General features: G+C 39.6%; 1 protein-coding gene across 1 annotated transcript in view; it reads right to left on the reverse strand.

Moving 5' to 3' along the window:
- Nucleotides 1-3222: 3222 nt before the first annotated feature.
- Nucleotides 3223-20850, reverse strand: part of CPE (carboxypeptidase E) — a 58467-nt gene continuing 40839 nt past the window's right edge. Inside the window, exons 5-9 of the mRNA XM_068137144.1 lie at nucleotides 20182-20364; nucleotides 12397-12536; nucleotides 10322-10421; nucleotides 7027-7145; nucleotides 3223-6127 (exon numbers count right to left, since the gene is read on the reverse strand). Of these exons, the coding sequence (XP_067993245.1) occupies nucleotides 6029-6127; nucleotides 7027-7145; nucleotides 10322-10421; nucleotides 12397-12536; nucleotides 20182-20364 (641 nt within the window). The 3' untranslated portion in view covers nucleotides 3223-6028. The remainder of the gene's footprint in view (nucleotides 6128-7026; nucleotides 7146-10321; nucleotides 10422-12396; nucleotides 12537-20181; nucleotides 20365-20850) is intronic.

The following is a 20850-nucleotide window of genomic DNA, read 5'->3' on the forward strand; positions in this document are numbered from 1 at the left end:
AAATGCTGTGCAGCACAAGGACAGTTAGTCGTGTTTCAGTGTGCTGCTGCTCCTAAAGATGCTTCTGCATTTTAATCAAAACCTCTTTATACTAAAAAGCATTCCACCACCCATGGGAAACACAAAACAGATTTGTTGATACATGCAGATATAGGCATAAATATCACTATCATGATTTACTTGAAGTAAAAAGAAGGGCAAAGGCAGCAGCAGGTTTACTGCTATTCCTTTCCAAATTTAATTTCTAAGACCATGTCTAATCCATGGGATCCAGGAATATTTCCTAGCCTCCATCTTAATGCATACCAGCCATGCTCCAGCCTGGTGTCAGAAGCACAAGCCAGATCCTCCCTTCTATGCCACCAGAGAAGTGTAGCAGCTGTCTCCTCCCCCCGTTGGGAGAAACCTAAGCATACAGGCTAAAAGGAAGCTAAAGGCGTTGTCCTGTTTTGGAGACCTGACGCTAGGCTATACCAGGGGACCTGCCTCACACTATGAATGAAAATTTATGACCTTTAGACACATGAAAGCCATGTAATCTCCTCCTAATGGTGCTTGGCACAAGTGATCCTTGAGCTGCTCAGACTGGGCTAGTTTTTGACACACCCAGAGAGAGAACTGGAAGCAGCCAAAGAAAGCCACATGAGCAGATATTTGGTGAGCTGAAGGGAGGGAAGTCAGACTGTAATTTCATAGTGCTCTTGGCACTGAAGTTCTTTCTTGAATGTTGTCCATAGCTTCTGAAATTACTTTAAGTTACCTTTTGTGCAAGAAGTGCCACAACGTTGAGGAGGGCTGTTGATTCTGCACCCTTGGACACCGGCACGCGATGGATCCTAGAGCAGATGCTCCTCCAAGTCCATGAGGTGGGATGTCACATTACTGGATGGTATTTAAACGCTGTGAATCCCTCTATTGTCATGCTAGTCAGGTGAGGAGCTATTTGTCTCTAAATTACAGCCCTGACCACATCCTCAATGGGTAAATGCAGCAAAAATAGCACCCTAATTTACTCTCCTGTTTTCCACTGACCAGCTGTTCAGAGGCTTATTGAGTTGCAGGTTGCCACTGGTCCAATCGATACTCATTACTTCTTCTTTAGTTCTTGCAATGACTTAACAAGTTCCATGCACAATTCTGGACTTTGAGAGTGTGGACTTTCTTGCTTACTATTTTGTTTCTTTCTCCTGGGAAAGATGAAGAACAATCACTGCTAATATAAAATTAGCTGCCTTGGAACCAGGTGGTTGTGACTACTTGAATTCCAGGCTTTGGATTCTGATGAGTACCTCTGTGAAACTAACAGGAATCTTTCCAGGCTAGCTTTACATAAAGTCTAAAGGCACAGGCATACACACTTCTAGAACCCCACAGGCACATAATCCTATTCAGCCCTTTACTAAAAAAAATGATTGGCAAAAAGTTTGACAAAATCTACTTATTTCACAATGCTAAACTGCTTCCAGTGCATTCCCAGATGTCAGATTCTTTCTACATTCCCAGTGCAGGAGCCAAACTCTTCAGCTTGTCTTTGACAATTTCCACTGCGCACAGCGTGCAACGTGATTACAAAAATCTGTGGTGACTTATCCGAATGTTAAAATAGGACAAAGATAAAATATGAAATATTAACCCATAATTCATGAAAAATCTAGTACTGTGATAAATGGTGCCTAGTCATGGATGTATGAAAGTCACTGGTGAAATGTAATTCCTGGGGTGTGTAGAGGAAAAATAAGGTGGCTAAAGAAAGATCAGCACTCCAAGGCCACTTAATTAATAGACTCATGTTATCACAGTTGGAAAAACTAAACAGCAGTTGTTTCTAAGTAACTTATTTTATACTGCCTCCTCCAATACTTATCATGGTGCTAAAAACCTTAGCCCCTGAAGGCACAATATTACATTAGTTCCTCAGTTGCCATTTTCCTCTTCCCCTAAAGAAGGCTTAAAAAATGTAAACTTGAAGCAACCTCACTCAAAACCTTCAAAAATTAGGAGGTGAGTGAACAAATCCACAGGGGTTGTGGGTTTTTTATGCCATGACTTTCAGAAAACCTCCTGAATGGTTTTGATTTCTGGATTTAATTATAGAAGTCAGAAATACTGGAATATCAGCTGTGTCAGTGAACTTGTGAGTCAGATTAATAATGAGTAAATTATTCACAATAGATATAGCTCTACACAAACAGAAGCATATGGGGGGGATAAAACAGTATCACCAAGGTTGGAAGAGACCTCAAAGATCATCAAGTCCAACACCTTCAAGAAGATAATCAGAATTAGGTCTTTAGCAAGATTCAGGGAGGCATAAAGCAAGTGCTGCAGTGATATTTCTGGGTCTTGCATTTCCTGTGTTAAGTACAAGCAGGAAACAAGGCAGCCTTCCAGCTGAGGAGGTTTACTGAGAAGCTCTAAACACCTGCTCTACTAACTCAGAGAGGTGATCATCAAACTCTGCTATTCTACAATCTCCTCAGGCCTAAGTCAAACTAAGCTCAGATACAGAGGAGAATCAGGCTGTGGGAACTGTACCTTTTAACTTTAAATTCCAGCTGCTCCAAACCTACCCTATATCCTTCTCTGAATCTTCTTCTTTTCATGTGTTACTTATTAAATGTTCTTAATGTACCTATTAGATTTGTTTAAAAAAAAATCTCAGAGAAAGAAACTTGGTAGCAATTCTTTCCTACATAGCATATGTCAACATGAGCACCACAACCTAGAAGGGAGACAATTCAGATGTAGTCATTTTATTTCACTTACTTTGCTATTGTAATCCTACCACTGTAGTTGTAAGAAACGCATAGTGCCACAAGTTTGCAAGCACACTGCACACTGTGCTTTTGGATCCTAAAGACTGATACAGAGAAAGAATAGCTGTGTAAATGCTGTTGAAGGGAGAGACATGCAAAAATATGTGTCCTGTCCCTACCAACCCTGCACAGATGAAGAGCATCTCATTCTTAGCCATGATCTTACTTGAAAAGCTGCATGGGAAAAGTGCTCAAAAAGCTGTATATACTCCAAAAGGATGTTCTGGCACAAAGCTAAAGGCTCTAGATGGCTCTCAATGGGATATCGGCACTAATCCCAGTCTCACATCTCTGTTCAAACAGCAAACCAGTTGGCACGCACACCTCACTCAGGATGTTTATGGCATACTTTGCAGACATGCACAGCCAAAGAGGTCATATTTTCAACCTGCAAATTACTCACACATTTTACATTTTAAATAAACCTGTAGATTTATTGTACAATAGTACAGCATGTACCTTTTTAACCAAAAGCTCAGCATCACACAACACTTTAATCTTCCATTTAAACATACACAGTCCTACAACACAGCTCAGGTCAGCCAGGAAAGCTGCATAATGAATTAATTTATTAGGAGTCTTGGCTACACTGTTCTTAAGGATGTTTACCTACAGCAAGAGCAGTGGCAGTGGTTCTGGTGTTGTAACATTTAATCACTTTAATCTGTTCTCAGCACAGCAATAGCAAGCAGTTATCTAGAGCAAAAATTAAGAGATTATTTAAGGGACACCACTTTTAATCACAAATGCATGAAACAGGAGACCAGAGGATCTCACACACATAATACATGTACAGATTAGAAATTTGTTATGAGATCGCTTTGATGTAATGCCTGTGCTAATTATGCCACACAATCCACCACACAGGAAGACTGGATGCATGATAGGTGTCACACCACATAGTAGTACAATTTGGACTGAAATTATTAGGTTTGGAAGGAACAGAGCAGGCTGTTATGTACAAATATACACTTGCCATATTACATTAGTTTACAGGTCAGAAACACTCCAGTAGCCATTTGCCCACATGCCAGCAGTCTCTTGCTATTATCAATTTTCTTACAGCTTGTTTTGGTTTTACCTGGTTCAGCTGAAAACAGTATCATTACTTCCAGACACAGAGTGTGTTTTGTGCTACGTGTCTCAGCCTTTCAGATTGTCATAAACATTCAAGCTGGTGTAACTGGGCATCTTTTGTGTGCGCTCTTGTGCACAGCTAGCCACAAGTTGATATCAAGATACATTCAATTAGGATTCATCATTTTCCATAGGAGTTCCTCATCGCAATGGAGACTTGGATTTCATTACTGCATAATGACTTACAGCAAGTGAAGTTCCCCTGGTTTGGAATGAAATATCTACTATGCAAATGAGCTACAGAAAGTTCATGCCTTTTTATTGCTGTTCAATTTGTCAATGTGTGTCAAACCTTAAACCTATTCCTTTAAAAGATCGAGGGGCAACAGGCCCACATTGGAACATAGGAAGTTCCATCTAAACAAGATAAAAACCTCTTTTACTTTGAGGGTGATGGAGTGCTGGAACAGGCTGTCCAGAAGGATTGTGGACCCTCCTCTGGAGATATTCAAAACTTGCCTGGATGCATCCCTGTGTAACCTCCTCTAGATGAAATTAATTTAGCAGATGATTCTCAGAGGTCCTTTTCAACTCCTACCAAACTGTGATTCTGTAAAGTTCTACTTTTATTAAAGAATGTCAAATTGTCAGAAAACGGTATTTTTAAATAACCAAAGGAAGTAACCTTGTGTTCACTGAACATGTGATTTCTCATTTACAGTGGGAACATATGCAGTGCTGGTTGGTTTGAGTGGTACTGAGCTCCTAAAGCATCAACTAAAATAATAATCTCATCAAAACACATAGAGAGGAAGAAAATCTATATCAAACATCTGATCTTGAATTATAATAGAGCAGCAACAGTGTGTAAGTTTTCAAATAGATGAGATGCTTAGCTGCTATCAAGTGGCGCTGCTTTCAGAAGAATTGTGCCAAACTCTCACCCACTATGGATCACGTGTGCTCTCTGACTGCAAATTTCCCTCATCTTAGGCAAAATACTACAATAAGTTAATTTAAGCATACTAACAACAACACACAAAAAAAAAGGAAGAAGTTCCTTTTAAAAGCAAAGATGCTTTTTCTAGCATTTTCAAGTATTTTGGGAAAATTCCACCACACTGAAAAATTTCATTTATCCTCTAGTTTTAGATAAGACTAAGAAGAGAGGAAAAAAAGTTAAACATTAAAACATTTTTGGCTTTTGAGTCCTCAGTAGACTTCCAGTTCATCGTCTAAACTTTAATGTTTTGGTAGCTTTCAGTGAACACAAGAACTTTTGACTGATTATTTAGACACCGCTGACACATGTAAAGATTGTTCAAAAGGTACTAATCTAACTAAACCAGACATAACCTGAAAAGATATTGTTTTTTTTTGCTGCAAAACAAACACAAGCAGAATGTTAGCAACATGCACTAGCTCTCCTTCCTCTCTCATTCAAAAATTTTAATTTCTAGAAGTAACTGGAAATAATTAAAACCTGATCTTGAAATGTCATTACCAGTTCAAGGAATAAGGCTCTACTATTTCCTGAATTCGTTCCATATCATCTTTAATAAAAGATATTATGCAGAATCCTGCTGTTTACTAAAATGAAGTCAGCTTATGTTTCTTACATATTCAAATAGCTCCAACACCAGAGACATACAAAGTGTTATACTGAATTTTAATCTTTGTAAAACATTATTACACCACACACTGTCATTGTAAATCTTTTCCAGAACATCCATTATAGAACTCAGTGAAGAGCACTGTCTACTACTATGCACTGTCAAATATTGCTGTCAGTATTGGGAATTGACTACAGCATATTTCTTTAAAATGTAGTGTTAGCCTACATTTTCTGAACTGGCAAATGATACACAACTGGTTGTATTTTCATGTAGGCTGCAGAGACAATCACTCATTTTTCTCTGATTTGTATATAAGAGTAAATTTTCTATAACAATATGAAAGAAAGTTAATAACTTATTTCTCTGGCTAGTAGTTATTTATCATATTAATCAAAAGATTACTTAAAAATTCAAAGTTAATTATTGTGAAGTGCACAAAATCTAGTATATAGGGACTGTCCACAGTACATTATACTAAGTCAACATATAGATTAAAAGCCATAAATTCAAAATCTTCATTTAAAAGTTTAGTGTTTCTGACATCATCTTCCACCATTCCATCAACTCTTCTTTCTCCTCTTCTTTTCTTTCAGACAATGACTCCAGTTTAAAATCAACCTGAGTAAAAGAAACAATAAGAAACATCAGAAAAACTTAGAGAAAGTCTTAGAAGTGTAGGCTTTTAAGAGTCATTTCTTGAAAGAAATTGTTTAAGACAGACATGGGGCTTAGGGCTTCCATTTTAGGCTAGATTTATTCCAAAGTTCCTCAAGGCTGATTTAAATTTGTGCCATACTACCAGATCAGGAAGATAAACTTATCCAAAAATGCACACAGCAATGCAAACCCCCAGCACACCAAACACAAATTCAGTTTTATGCCATCTGACTCATGACTCAACAGTGTAGCTAAGATGTGCTAGTATAGTATATCCTAGCATATGAAACACACTAATGGAATAAGCACTTATTTTAATTACTAAAAGCAGAATGCACACCTGCAGAGGATGAATTTGAAATGTTTCTGAACTCTTAGATGTAGCCTAGGTCTTATCTACACAAAGCAACACTCTATTACTACCCGTTTGCACAGAGCTGAACTCTAGTTTTAACCTATGCAAGCAGTCACCTGACAATTTATACTTAGAATATCACATCTCAGTGGAAACCTCAATATCCCATGCTATTTAAAGGTGTTCTGTAATGTTCTGTTTGGCTGCTCACACATCAATCAACCAATACAAAAATGTTTAAATATCTCAGTTTTACTCTTCTCTGTGTCTTTTCATTTTAAATAAGAGCAGCAGGAGATTAAATGAGTTTAGAAAAAGATTATTTTCAGGGACTATGCAGCAAGTATCAGAAGAGCAGATTTCCAGACTCTTTTCTGAATTAGATATTCTGAAACATTCTGAAAAATCACCTCCTGCTTAAATGTATATGATTAAGGAAGAAAAGAAAGAGTTTTTAGTATACATATACAGTACACAATAAACCAACAGACATGTGAGCACTTACCACAACTGCAGGGCTAAAGGGCACAGCTACTTTTTTAGTTATTGCTAAATAGCCTGGTGCTGAGGCTGTAAGTTTGTAATTTCCAGGCACAAGCAGTCTCCAGTAATCACCATCCTTGGCTATAGAGAAGAAGAAAATAAATGCAAATAAATACATATCAAAGTAATTATGTATCTAAGGAGAAAGGGCCATATGTCTTGCCAGAGTCTTTTGTACTCCAGTCAGTCTTTTTCTTTTGTCTGTTTGAAAGGATTCTTCTGTAAGGATATATAAATACATCACTACATGCTTTCTTTCTTCCAGGTAACCAAACCACAAATTTAAACTCTGATGTGCTGTACCCTGAATGAAAAATTTTGTCTTCTGAGGCTGAAGGCTCTCCAACACACCAAAGAAAAGGACAATGAGACATTATTCTACTTCAGAGGCACCCCCTAGCCATTGTACAGCGCCTGTTAACTGTCTGAGGTTCAGTTTGCAATGCAATGAGAATTTGTAGTGTCCCACAGTATTCTGAAAATTCAAATTTAAATGCACTTTATTCTTTAAAAAAAATTACATAAATAGAACCACCTTTCTCAATTTATGTTGCAGAGAAAGCTATAAATCATAATTTCCCAGAATATTCTATGTACATCACCCCTGAAGCATCAGTATCTACATTTCAGTATCCAGGCAACATCTAGACCTTTTTTTCTTCTGTTAACTACAGAGAAATAAAAGTCTAATCTGCTGCAGTCAAATATTCCTACTGCACTGTTACTGGAGACCAACTTGTTCAGTCACAGAATAAAGATGCATCATCCCCTTCTCTAGAAATCAACATCTCCCATTTTCACAAAGATTCACATCCTCCTTGCATCAGTAGTAGGCAATTATCCAATTTCTGACAGACTAAAACTGAATTTTTCTACCTCCAGAAAACATTGCAAGGCTGTTCTAAAGGTCAGTTAGCAGTACCATTTAAGAATTGGCTGTGATCACAATGCCAGCTCCTTAAATGCTTTTTCAGCACATCTGCAGCTACGCAGCACATCAAGGGAAGTATTACTTAAATGTCTGCGATTCACACAATTAAAAAACATCAGTAGTCAGTCCAGTTGTTCCCAGACTTTTCATAAAATGGAAAGGGAAAAAATACTGCTGCAGAGTTATGATAATCATCTATTCCAGTTCCTGGCACCAGCACAAAGCTGAATTTTAATTCACAAACAAAGAGGCAATAAAATAAAATATTTTTTTTAAAAAAAGCTAAATAATATTTATCCTTTTTAATGCACTAAAATTCAGGCACTTGCTTTCCTCACTGTTTTGACAACACATGACTTCCAGACTTATATACACGCAATGATGTGGGAGGATTCATTTTAGATATCTATTTTTTCATACTGTAGAAGCATAAGCTGTAGTATCACATGTATCATTCTCTCATGCTTCAAAATATCTCTTTGTACAGTTTATTCCCTTGTTTTTAATCCCTAACATTATCACACTGGCCTCTTTGCAGGTAATCGGCATGAATTGGTTCTGGTTGCTCTTGGTTAGTTATGCTTAGCTTGTCTTCTGGTATTGCGACCATACTGTAAAGCAATGAGCAGGTGACCCACCTGGTGGATGTGGGGAAGGCTGTGGATGTAGTCTACCTGGACTTCAGCAATGCCTTTGACACCATCCCCCATAGCAAACTCCTGGCCAACTATCACCCCATGGCTTGGACAGCAGCACTCTGCGCTGGGTTAGGAACTGGCTGGAGGGCTGAGCCCAGAGAGTGGTGGTGAACAGTGCCACATCCAGCTGGCAGCCAGTCACTAATGGTGTCCCCCAGGGATTGGTGTTGGGCCCAATCCTGTTCAGGATCTTTATTGATGATCTAGATGAGGGGATTGAGTCCATCATCAGTAAATTTGGAGATGACACCAAGTTGGGGGCAAGTGTTGACCTGTTAGAGGGTAGTAGGGCTCTGCAGAGGGACCTTGACAGGCTGGACAAATGGGCAGAGTCCAACAGCATGAAATTCAACAAGTCTAAGTGCCAGGTTCTACACATTGACCACAACAACCCCATGCAGCGCTACAGGCTGGGGTCAGAGTGGCTGGAGAATGGCCAAGAGGAAAGGGACCTGGGGGCAATGGTTGATAGTAGGCTGAACATGGGCCAGCAGTGTGCCCAGGTGGCCAAGAAGGAATCATGTGGCCAGGGAAGTCATTCTGCCACTGTACCCAACACTGGTTAGGCCACACCTTGAGTACTGTATCCAGTTCTGGGCCCCTCAGTTTAGGAAAGATGTTGACTTGCTCGAACATGTCCAGAGAAGGGCAACAAAGCTGGTGGGGGGTTTGGAGCATAAGCCCTATGAGGAGAGGCTGAGGAGGAGAGGAGGAGGCTCAGGGGAGACCTTATTGCTATTTACAGCTACCTAAAGGGAGGCTGTAGCCAGGTGGAAGTTGGTCTCTTCTCCCAGGTAACCAGCAACAGAACAAGAAGACATGGTCTCAAGCTGCGCAAAGGGAAGTTTAGGCTGGATGTTAGGAAAAAGTTCTTCACAGAAAGAGTGATTTGCCATTGGAATGGGCTGCCCAGGGAGGTGGTGGAGTCACCATCCCTGGAGGTGTTTAAGAAAAGACTGGATGAGGCACTTAGTGCCATGGTCTAGTTGATTAGTTAGGGTTGGGTGATTGGGTGGACTTGATGACCTTGGAGGTCTCTTCCAACCTGGTTGATTCTGTGATACTTTATTATAGTTATTCTAAATATTATCTTCTAGAAAAGCAAAATAATATATAATTCAGAATAAGAAAACATATCTCTAAAAAAAAAATAAAAATCAGAACTGCAAACAGCAGGAGGAGGTTAAGTACAGTGAAAATCTGGCAAGAACGTACATAGCAAAAGGTATGATGGCATCTCAAGCAATATTAATGTTTGGATTACCATTTAGACTTCAAATTCAAAACATCCCTGCCAACAAGACTTTAAATCCTGGCAGAGTGGGAAAGATTGCTCACACAACAAATCAGAAGACAAACTAGTCACAAATAACCAAGAGCAACCAGAACCAATTTGCACCAGAGATCCAAGAAATCACAACAATAAGTCTCCAGCTTCTTTGAAAGCAAACTACAAGGTTCATGAAATCCCACAAGCAACAAGCTTCTTCAGGTACATCATACTTTTCTGGCTTCAAAAATGTTGCTCCCTTAAAGCTTCACCTAATAAAGTCTGAAATAGCTTCAGGTTGCCAGGCAGAGGGAGGAGTAGCATATTCCATCACATCTTGCTGAAGTACAGCACTCACCTGATGTAACGTCATGGCTTATCCCTTCCACAGAAATTGTAGCATTTGCTATTGGATTGCCCTGAAGATCTTTAACAAACCCCTTCACTCCTCGATGAATCTAAAATAAATAAAGTCATCAACACATGCAAAATTACTGGAAATTCGTAAGAAAATATGTCATTTTTGTCAGTGTTCTATTGATATATATCTAATGAGGCGTGTTATGGATCCCACAGTCTACGAGCTGGCAGCAGTCAAGGATAAATACTAAACATCATAACACAACAGACAATGAAGAGGAAAAACAATTTAGCTGGTAGTTATATTGACTTCTCTGTGCAAGGCAAGTAGTTCTCAAAAATGTACAGCAAATTGTGACATATGTGAACACTAATCCAAAAGTTTTTGTCACTGGGGATTAATGAATGCGCTGAAAAGCTTTAAAAGATAGCCTTAAACAGCAACAAAAATAAAAAGTTAAGTCATCCATAAAGATTTCAAGCTAATAATGGACATAAATGCTTAAAAATGAAACATTACAAAGGTTAAATGTAGGCACTTAAACTTTGATGGGCATTTCCTGTGTGAGATGCTTGAGCTCTGTATTGTGCACCCAGAATATCCAGATCTTTCAGGCGGGACCATGCAGAGTCACAACACTCTCCCAGCATACAAGAAATGAAAACACTGATTTTACTGCAGTGTATGGAGAGACCAGTTCTGCTGGTATTCTGTAAGCATGGTCTGAATACAGATTGAACTCTTCAGAGGCAGAAGACTGACGATCAGCTACCTTTCTGGAGGCTGAGACAGGGAGCTTTCAGCACTAGGGAGAACTGAATGTTCTGAACCTGTTCAGAGATGCATCTCTTTGGGAGCCTGGAAGTTAAGCAGGAAAAGTACTGTAGAGTTCAGGCTTCTTTCCAATTCTGTGATGTCAGAAAGGACTTATGGTTCACAAACTTTATTTTGAGATTTTGATGTTCCCCTTTGTGGATTTACACGATGTATTCAGCTGCTGTACTTTAGTCCACCAGATTCCTCTAGTTTACACTGTGGGAGAAGCCTGACACAGATTGACTCAGCAAAGCAGAAAGTACATATCTGCACTGTCCTCAGCAATCAGGGGGGAGCTGGAGCATAGGGTTGGGCCTCTTATCCTGTAAGAGGATAAAACCCAGTGCCAGATAGACCATCTGAACTTCAAGGATGAAGCCAGCAGCTCTGCAGGAGCAAAGGAAGTTGGCAAAATAATCCCTGGAAGAGTAGTAAATTTGAAAACGCAGTGACACTGTAGTTTTCCATGAGTCAGAGAAAATTAACCCATGTGCAAAGAAGCTGAACAATTTGAGATTGGGTAAGAACCTGCAAGGTGGGTACAGCCCAACTTACAGAATGGTATCATTCAAACACTTCAATATTTCAGATTTCTGTCTAAGTAATTTTATTTCTGCACAAAAAAGTTTTTAAAGAAATAAATCTATTAACTGACCACCTTTGCTAACAAAGTATGTTTCTGATTTTGCAATCAGAGGCATGCAGCCATTAATGCTATCAGATATATTTCTGATCTTTAACTACAATATGCAGGTTTCAGAAAATCAGTATCCCATACTCCTTGGAACCATCAGTTCATAACACTGGTATGAAATGAAATTAATATTAAATACAAACACAACAACGAGAAAAGCTCCCTGTACATCCAGAGTGATTCATTGCACATCTGTATGCACACTTTCATATCCATAGTGGCAAATCCATTGCCTGGTATGAACATTAGTGCTGGGAAAGTAAATTATACATTCTGGTAAAGTCGATTTCTTTCCATTGACAGAGCCAATGCAAGTCAGTTAAATTAAATGTCTATAACAGTACAAGTAAAGTGAAATTAATTCCATGCTATGAGATCTCTCTTTTCCCCTCCTCTTCTACATGTTTCAACAGATCACACAGGATTTATTGCTGCCTTAGAGACATATGAGAATTATGAACACCAATTGGATCAATATGAGATTTTGAATTAGATGTTCACAGCACAAAGTTTAGAAGTTTTATGTCAATAACTAGAGTTTTGCAATCCTGTTTTTTGTTACCTGCTCAATGTAATTGATAAGGGAATTCTTGTTGTCCTCCCAGTAGCCCTTCAGAGTTTCTTCAGGTGGGAATTTTTCACAGCTAAGCTCAACTGTGATTTCAAAACAGTTGCTGCTGAGATAATTGAAATCCTGCATTCCTGCAATGCCAGGAAAGAGAGTTAAAGATCCATTTTGCATTATTCTGAAGTAAATAAAGAGGGGCATGTTAGATGCTGGGACTGTTAAAAGAACAACATCTATAAATAGGGTTGGCACAGTTCCATTTAATCAGCTGAGTTCTGAAATCAAAGGCATTAAATGAAACCAATAAGACAATTCCCAAAAACAGTGTATTCCCATGGAATATTTAAAACACCTGGGCTGTATATTCCCACCTGACACATTTTTGTGGATGTATGATATCTATATTTTTTTTTTCCCCTAGGAACAGAATATTATTTCAGATTATGCCTAAAGTATTTCCAGCTGAAAGTAAAGGGTGATCACTCTGTAAGCCAAGAAGAAAACTATAAACCAAATGAAGCATGACAAAGTGCCTTTGAAAAAGAGGTTTATAAAGACTGGTCAAAACCTGGGGCAGTGGTGCTCTGAAAACATAACTTTTCAACTTAGTAACATTCTGCCAAAAAAGCAAGTATGCTAAAGGACTGTTCCTCATCAAGCTTCTCAGTACAGATTACAAATATTCATGATTTTCAACCCCCACCCCCTCCCCCTGAAAAAAAACCAAAAGCAGACTTCCTATAAACTTTATTTACACTGAATTTTTTCTGTGAATAAGACAATGCCTCTGCAAAATCATTAATTAATACGTTAACTGAAACATCATTATTAACGCAACTTTAATCATAGGAAGTTTAAAGTATACATTAATATCTTGTCCTTTACTTTTCTGAGCCCCTCCATTTACCACATGGAAATATTGGTTATTTTCTCAAATCAGTCAACCAATAACCAAAGTGGTTTCCAGCTTTGTAGCTGGATCAACCAGCTGCAGGGAGACTGTGGCTGGTCCCAGGAGGGTTATAAATATGTTCTTTGCAGAGGCTGATGCAGGATTAGTGCCTGCTTTCCCAGTCTATCTATCTAGTGGAGTCAGTGGATTCTCCAACAGAGGACTGAAAAGAAAAAAGCTACCAAGCATTTTGAACATGCCCATGGAGGTCAGTGAGGGATTTAAAAATGCTTCAAACACAGCTAATTCAGCCCTACGGTCCTCCATGGAAACTACATATGAGAGCTAAAACAGTTTCTTTACCAAAGCACTGATGTTGTGCACTGATCTAGAACTGACCAGGGAGCTGATGCCATAGAAAACTGAGGGCATTAACAACATTCAGTCAGGTGGGATTTTGCAAATGGATTAGGGTGAATCTATTTCCCACCATCCAGGCAACAAGACTCCTAGCTACTGACAGGAACAGGGACTTCTCAGATTCCTGAAAGAACATTTTTATTTCCAAGCCTTTTGTAGCTGTCTGAAAAATGAGTACACACAAAACAAAGGTGATCCTGGGAGGGATGCCTCTGATGTTCCACCAGTTGGAATGCAAGATGAACCATTCTGCAGTACACAGTGAGAGAGCAGGAGACTCTTGAGTAAAACTCTGACAGAAGTACTGACTCACAGGTAGCTGTTCCAGATAACAGAAAATGTTTTGTTTTTTCTTGATTTTTGCCTTTCTTCTATAAGAAAGAATCCATGAAGAGGACTGAGAGATGAAGTGTGTGATCTAATTTTACTGCAGTGCCAACAATTCTTGATCATTAGCACTCCAATTCTCAGGAAGTTTCTCCCTCCCACCACCTCCCAAATCAAGGTGACACTCATGGATGCCCTAGTATCTCATAGAAAGAATAAAGCAGCAATATATTTTCCAGTTTTGTGAACAATGTCTATATCCTATAGTTTGTTTCCCAGATCATGGCCTGGGACAGAGTTTGTATGTGTTGCTCCTGAGAAAAAATAGTTTCATATCATTGAGGTGCAGGTGATCTCAATCCCTGGGATGGAGAATAGGGTGGAGATAGCCTAGATCTCAACTATAGCTTACTACATCTGTAATCTGGAAAGTATCAGGTTGGCTGCACACAATTTGCACTCTTTACCTACCTGTTCAATGTGGCAATCAGTTGTAACATCCTAGAAATTGGTACATTAAAATATATATATACACCATAGAATACCATAGAATAAACCAGGTTGGAAGAGACCTTCAAGATCATTGCGTCCAACCCTTCAACCAATCCAACCCACCTAAACAACTAACCCATGGCACCAAGCACCCCATCAAGTCTCCTCCTGATATAGTCAAGTTATCAGTTGACTTCCAGAAAGTGAAAAAAGTAGTTAGCACATCACAAAAATAATTTCAAAAGTTACAAGAGGGACCTCGACAGGCTGGAGAGATGGGCAGAGTCCAACGGCATGAGATTTAACACATCCAAGTGCCGGGTTCTGCGCATTGGCCACAACAACCCCATGCAGTGCTACAGGCTAGGGTCAGAGTGGCTGGAGAGCAGCCAGGTGGAGAGGGACCTGGGGGTACTGGTCGATGGTAGGCTGACCATGAGCCTGCAGTGTGCCCAGGCAGCCAAGAGGGCCAATGGCATCCTGGCCTGCATCAGGAACAGTGTGGCCAGCAGGAGCAGGGAGGTCATTCTGCCCCTGTACACTGCACTGGTTAGGCCACACCTCGAGTACTATATTCAGCATTGTGGCAGCTTTTCTTACATTGGTCAAGCTCTCCAACTGCCTTCTTGTTATGCATATGGCATACATTACCATGCATACACACCACCATACCACTGCACCACCAAAGCCTTCCACTTTAACAAAGAAGATTTTAACATAACTAATTTTCCTACACTTTAACAGGGGCCACTCTATGAAGATCAGAAAGGAAGATCTCAGATATGACTGACATTCATGCTCTTCGCTGCTGACCATCAGTTAGACTTTTCTTTAAAACCCTAGCAACTGAAACACCTCTTTGTTGCACTGCTCTACTGTCCTGAGACACTATGCTGTCTCTATGTTAGTATTCCCACAACTAAGCTTAGAATATGGGACAAAATTAATTTCTTCAGCTTTTAAAAATGCTGATGAAATTTCAGCCTTCCAAAGAGAGTGGAGTGCAGGGTGTGTCCTGTGTGTCCAGGCATCAGAACTACTTTGGTTCTGAATTACAAGCTACAGTACCAGGCTAGTTCAGCTTCTACACACATAAAAGCAGCCATTTTTAGCAGGATACAATGAACTTGAGCCTGTGTGTAGCAGGGAGAACATGTGTCTCCTAGGGGCATTGTGTAAAACCCTAAAACAATTTACATAACATTGCTTCCAAAATTGAAAGGTAATTTTAAATTAGGAATGAAGTGAGTGCTGAAGAGTGATTTGAGAGTATCTGAAAATAAAAAGACACTTAAACAATAGCTTAATAGTACAGCTATGTAAGCTGCTTTGAAATGCTATTTTTATAATGACATGAATCTGATTAGACTCAGGTGACTCTGTAATAACACAATAAGCAGAAACAGGCATGTGGCTAGTTAGTAATTCATTGCTATCTGCTCTTCTCATTTATACTTCCAAATAGATATTCCACACAAAAAGTACATTAAAAACCCATTATCTATATTGAAAAGTTATTCACTCTGCAGCTAAGGAAATGCCAAAATTAAAGTCATCTGTGCAAATTTAATTTGGCTTTCTTGCTCATAACCATTAATTACAAGCTGATAGGGAGAAGACCAGTATTAAAAATATCATGGATTTCATGTACAGGTTTGTTTTTTTCCCAGGGTCTGGTGTCTGGAGCAGCCTTTTCTGAACACAGAAGAATGATTTCTTTGCTTACTGCTTTCTGAAAAACCTACAAGGACCAACTAATTACACAAGGCTGCTAATGCAAAGCAAGCATAACAGGCATCATGGTCTCAGATTTAGTATGAAGGTGCTGTTGGAGGAACCATTTTTCCTGTGTTCCTGTTCCACAGAGGAAAGTAATTACTAAGCAGGAAACAGCAAGAAAAACCTCACAGCAAAGTGTATTAAGAGACAGAAGCATGTGTCAAATGTTCTGGTTCTCTCTTCCCCAAAACCTGAATAGAGAATTTTCGTTCTTGATGGAAGCTGATGAGGAAATCCTAAGGTTTGACAAGAGGAAAGAACAGAACATGAATGCAATGGAGGGTTCGTCCTTACTTCCAATTTGAGACAAGGGCTGCTGTCAGATTTTTCTGCCACCAGACACTGCCTTCCTGCAGAAAGAATCCTGATATTCAGAAAAAACATATGCAAAAGCATCACATACTCACGTGAGTGAAACACCATAAATTATCCCTGCATACTAAGGAACCAATGAAGATTGCTGCAGGCTGACCATGCACTGCTGTCTTTTACTGAAGGCACCTTCAGTAATTTATTAGAAAGAAAAATCAGCCCTTCCTAGATCAGAGCTCTTGGTCTGATAAGGTACACTGTTCAAGGCACCATCTAGGAGAGCACAGCTTCTCTCACTTAGCTCAACTGTCCTCCCTATTACTTTTGTTTGCCACTGCTTTGCTAAAGCTGTGCACTCCTTTCTACACCAAACACAGCTCCAGTACTTATTCTCAGCTGGTTTTCGTTTCTATTCCCAGTTATGGTGCTCCATTTCTCCTTCTTTCTCTATAAACTTGTGGCAAGTCCTCTTTTATTTTGTGTCCATTCAACATAGGGAGATCAGACAGGGATGCAAGCTTAACTTGCAAATGCCTGTAGGATACTGCGCTACTCTCACATCCCTTTGTACAACTCAGAACAGCCCACAGCAGAGCCTTACCACCTTACCTCTGAACTGAAGCAGATAATCATGCAGATAAGGACTTCAGATAGCTTCTATCAATAAATTTTGAACTCTTTTAAGGATGAACAATTAAATACTTTTCCTAAACCAATACAAATGTCTTCCCAAGAGCTTATAGCACTGCTGGCTTTAAGCGTGTTATCATATGGATAGCAAAATGTCATTGATAAAACAGGTAACTTACATGCCACATTTAAGTTTCCAGATAGAGCTTTTTGGACAAAAACTTTCAAGAAAACTTTAACAAAAACTTTAACTTGAACTAAATAATGCTTTTTTCCTTAGCACTAGACATGGAAATAAAGAAACTGTTTTCACTGAATTTTTCTTTTCTTTTTTTTTTTCCTCTTCAGCCTGTGGCAAGCATTACCATAGAGGTTTTGTTCAAAAGTCATAGCTTGGCAGCTGATGTCTACACTTGGGAAAAGAAAACAACAAACAGATTCATGCTGTAGGGCCCAAAGTATATTATTGCCCCTCTCTGTTTTATTAGCTGTACCCCATTAATATCGGAGATACTTGTTAGAACTAGGATTCCTGTCTACTAACTTCTGTACACATACATGGGAAAAATTCCCTCACTTGGGGAATTTGCAGACTAACTTAAAATAAGATCCAAAAGAAGGAAATAATTCAAACTTTCCAACAAGGTTTTCCATGGAAAAATATGCAGCTAAGTCAGGATCAAAGCATTTCATCAAAACAATGGAAAGATTGGGTTTTATAGCACTTTCCTATGGAAAAAGAAGCCAAAGTTAAATATGTCCATGTTTTTACAGTCATAGTTAATACTTAATATTTCATTAAGATAATTTGTGGACTGAATTGAGAAAAAAAAAAAACCTATGAAACCTCTAAATATTTTGTTTACATTCAGGATTTTTCAAGTTATGCAAATTCTGTTTTGTCAAGGGCTTTTTAATGGTTCCAGTTTGAAGTCTGTGGAAAGCTTCACACAAAGAGAAATTTTTGCTTTTCAGTTATATTCAGAATTGCCAACATTTTATCATACACCTAGTCCCTGGTAGCTGTGGTACTGCAGCAGAAGAAACATTTTGCTCCTCTGAAGAACAGGAATAACAACTCTAAGTTTAATCAGATGGTTGCTGGCTGTGTGAGCACTACCAGTCATTCTGCTTCTAATTTCTTCACATGACCTTGATGGTCTTCCTCTTCTAGTACTTCCCTTACTGTAATAGGAATAGCTATTGTAACATCTGATTGTATGAAATTCAGCAAGGCCAAGTGCCAGGTCCTCCACCTGGGTCACAACAACCCCATGGTAACCTACAGACTTGGGAACGTGTGGATGGAAAGCAGCCACTTGGAGAGGGACCTAGGGGTGTTGGTTGACAGTCAACTGAATATGAGTCAGCAGTGTGCCCAGCTGGCCAAAAAAAGCCATTGGCATCCTGGCTTGGATTAGAAACACTGTGGCCAGAAGGACCCCAGAGGTGATCATCCCCCTGTACTTGGCACTGGTGAGGGCACACCTCAAGTATTGTGTTCGGTTCTGCCCCCCCTCACTACAAGGGCATTGAGGTGCTGGAGAGTGTCCAGAGAAGGGCAGTGAGGCTTGTGAAGGGCCTGGAACACATGACCTACAAAGAGTGCCTGTGGGAACTGGGGTTGTTCAGTCTGGTGAAGGGGAGGCTGAGGGGAGACCTCATCACTCTCTACAGCTACCTAAAGGGAGGTTGGAGAGAGGAGAAGGCCAGCCTCTTCCTGGTGTCAAGCCACACGACTAGAGAAAATGGTTTCAAGCTGAGCCTGGGGATGTTTAGACTGGGTATTAGGAAATATTTCTTCACTGAAAGGGAATGGTCTTCCCTGGGCAGTGGTAGAGCCACCATCCCTGAAGGTGTTCAAGCAGCATGTGGACATGGCACTTGGGGACATGGTTTAGTGTTGACCCTTCAGAGCTGGGTTGACAGTTGGACTTTGAGGTCTATTCCAACCAGATGGATTCTGTAATTCTGTGATCTAGGCTGTCCTAATGTTAGGAGAGATTTCTAGCCATTACAGATGAAAACTTAAAAGTTCCTTCAGATACTGCAATTGAATAATAAGAGGAACGCAAACAACAAAACCGTTACATGTGTTCAATGTTACCTGGTAAAAACTGACAAAGCCAATGCACAGGCAAACCACTCCAGCACAAGCTGAGTTTCTGGCTCAGAAATCCCCAGATCAGTTTTCCCTCCCAAGTTTTGTCTGTGTATAGCAGACACAGAAGACTCAAAGAATTATATAGCCCACCTTTTTTACTCGATTTACAAAGAAACTGACATCTCGGAATTCTTAACAAAAACTAACTTCTCCTGGAAAATTAGTGTTGAGGTGGTCAGGGTAGCTCTGCTGCTCCTTTTCACTCACAAGGCTTCACCAAAGTCTAGGGGAATACTACCTAGGAAGGAATTGGGCACTAATCAAGCCACAGAATATGAAGACATAACTATACTCATGTTCCCAAGGAAATCAAAAGTCAAACTCCTATTGTCAATAAGATTGCAAAATCAGGCCTCTTCACTTCTTTAAAGGCTGTGGTTAAAAGGAACAGTCAGTACCTTGCTATCTCTTGTCTGGGTTTGCTATGGCATTTTTTACTGTTTTTTTTTAATTAAAAAAACTCTTAAGCTCTCATGATAGCATAGCAATCCCTCACCCACTGTAGAACTAGTAAATCTGCAAGCCATTAGCAGAGAAACACTGTATAAAAAAACATTAAAAGAAGAATATTTGAATAGGCATCATGGTGAGTTTTATGGGACTGTGTAGATGTGCTATGGTGAGTGATGTTTCCCTGATTTAGCTGTAAGCACACCGAAAGTTGTGAATAACCTGGTGGTACTGCAGTCTATAATTAAACCAGTGAAAAATCAAGCTTAAAACAACCACCAGTGACACTGAACACCCATTCAGTGGGGCTTACCTCCTGGGACACTATACCATGCACCACCATTAGTTGTTCCATCCACAAAGCTGCTGTCATCATCATTTTTACGGCACGGTGGTCTGTTTGGATCAGACATAGCAGGATTAAAAGAGGAATAACTGCGAGCCAGGCTTTGAAAAATGGCATCATCGGGGCAGGAGCTGTATTCGTGAGCACTGCCTAGGAAGTAACAATGTCCAGGAAAAAAAGGATTATGAAAAGGGCACTCACACCAACTGGGCTCACAACCTAACATTATCAGCACTGCATGGCAGGACTGTATCTGGAATTTCTCTGTACACAGGTAAGTGTCCTACCAAGTTGCTCCATCCCATTATTAAGCGGCAAGCAGAGAAAGCTTAGATCATAAAGGCAGCACAGACACACATCTCACACTTCAGTACAAACAACTTGAGCTAATTTAAGCGCTAAGTTGCCTTGATTAAAATATCTGAGGGATTTACAATTCCCTCATGTATTACATAATTTTTGTGATGTAACTCTACAGAAAACACGGATCATCTACAGAAAAAAACAATCATCTTCAAAACTAGAAAACATGGACATATAGTGACTAACTTTAAACATGTGATTAATATGCCAGAAAATGCAATGATGCTTACAAAATGAACCTTAGGTATCAGTGAGATAAGTACAGAACATGAT

This window comes from Melanerpes formicivorus, unplaced genomic scaffold (genome assembly GCF_026170545.1).
Source record: "Melanerpes formicivorus ecotype bairdi unplaced genomic scaffold, bMelFor1.0.p_v2 SCAF_4, whole genome shotgun sequence".
Taxonomy (NCBI): Eukaryota; Metazoa; Chordata; class Aves; order Piciformes; family Picidae; genus Melanerpes; species Melanerpes formicivorus.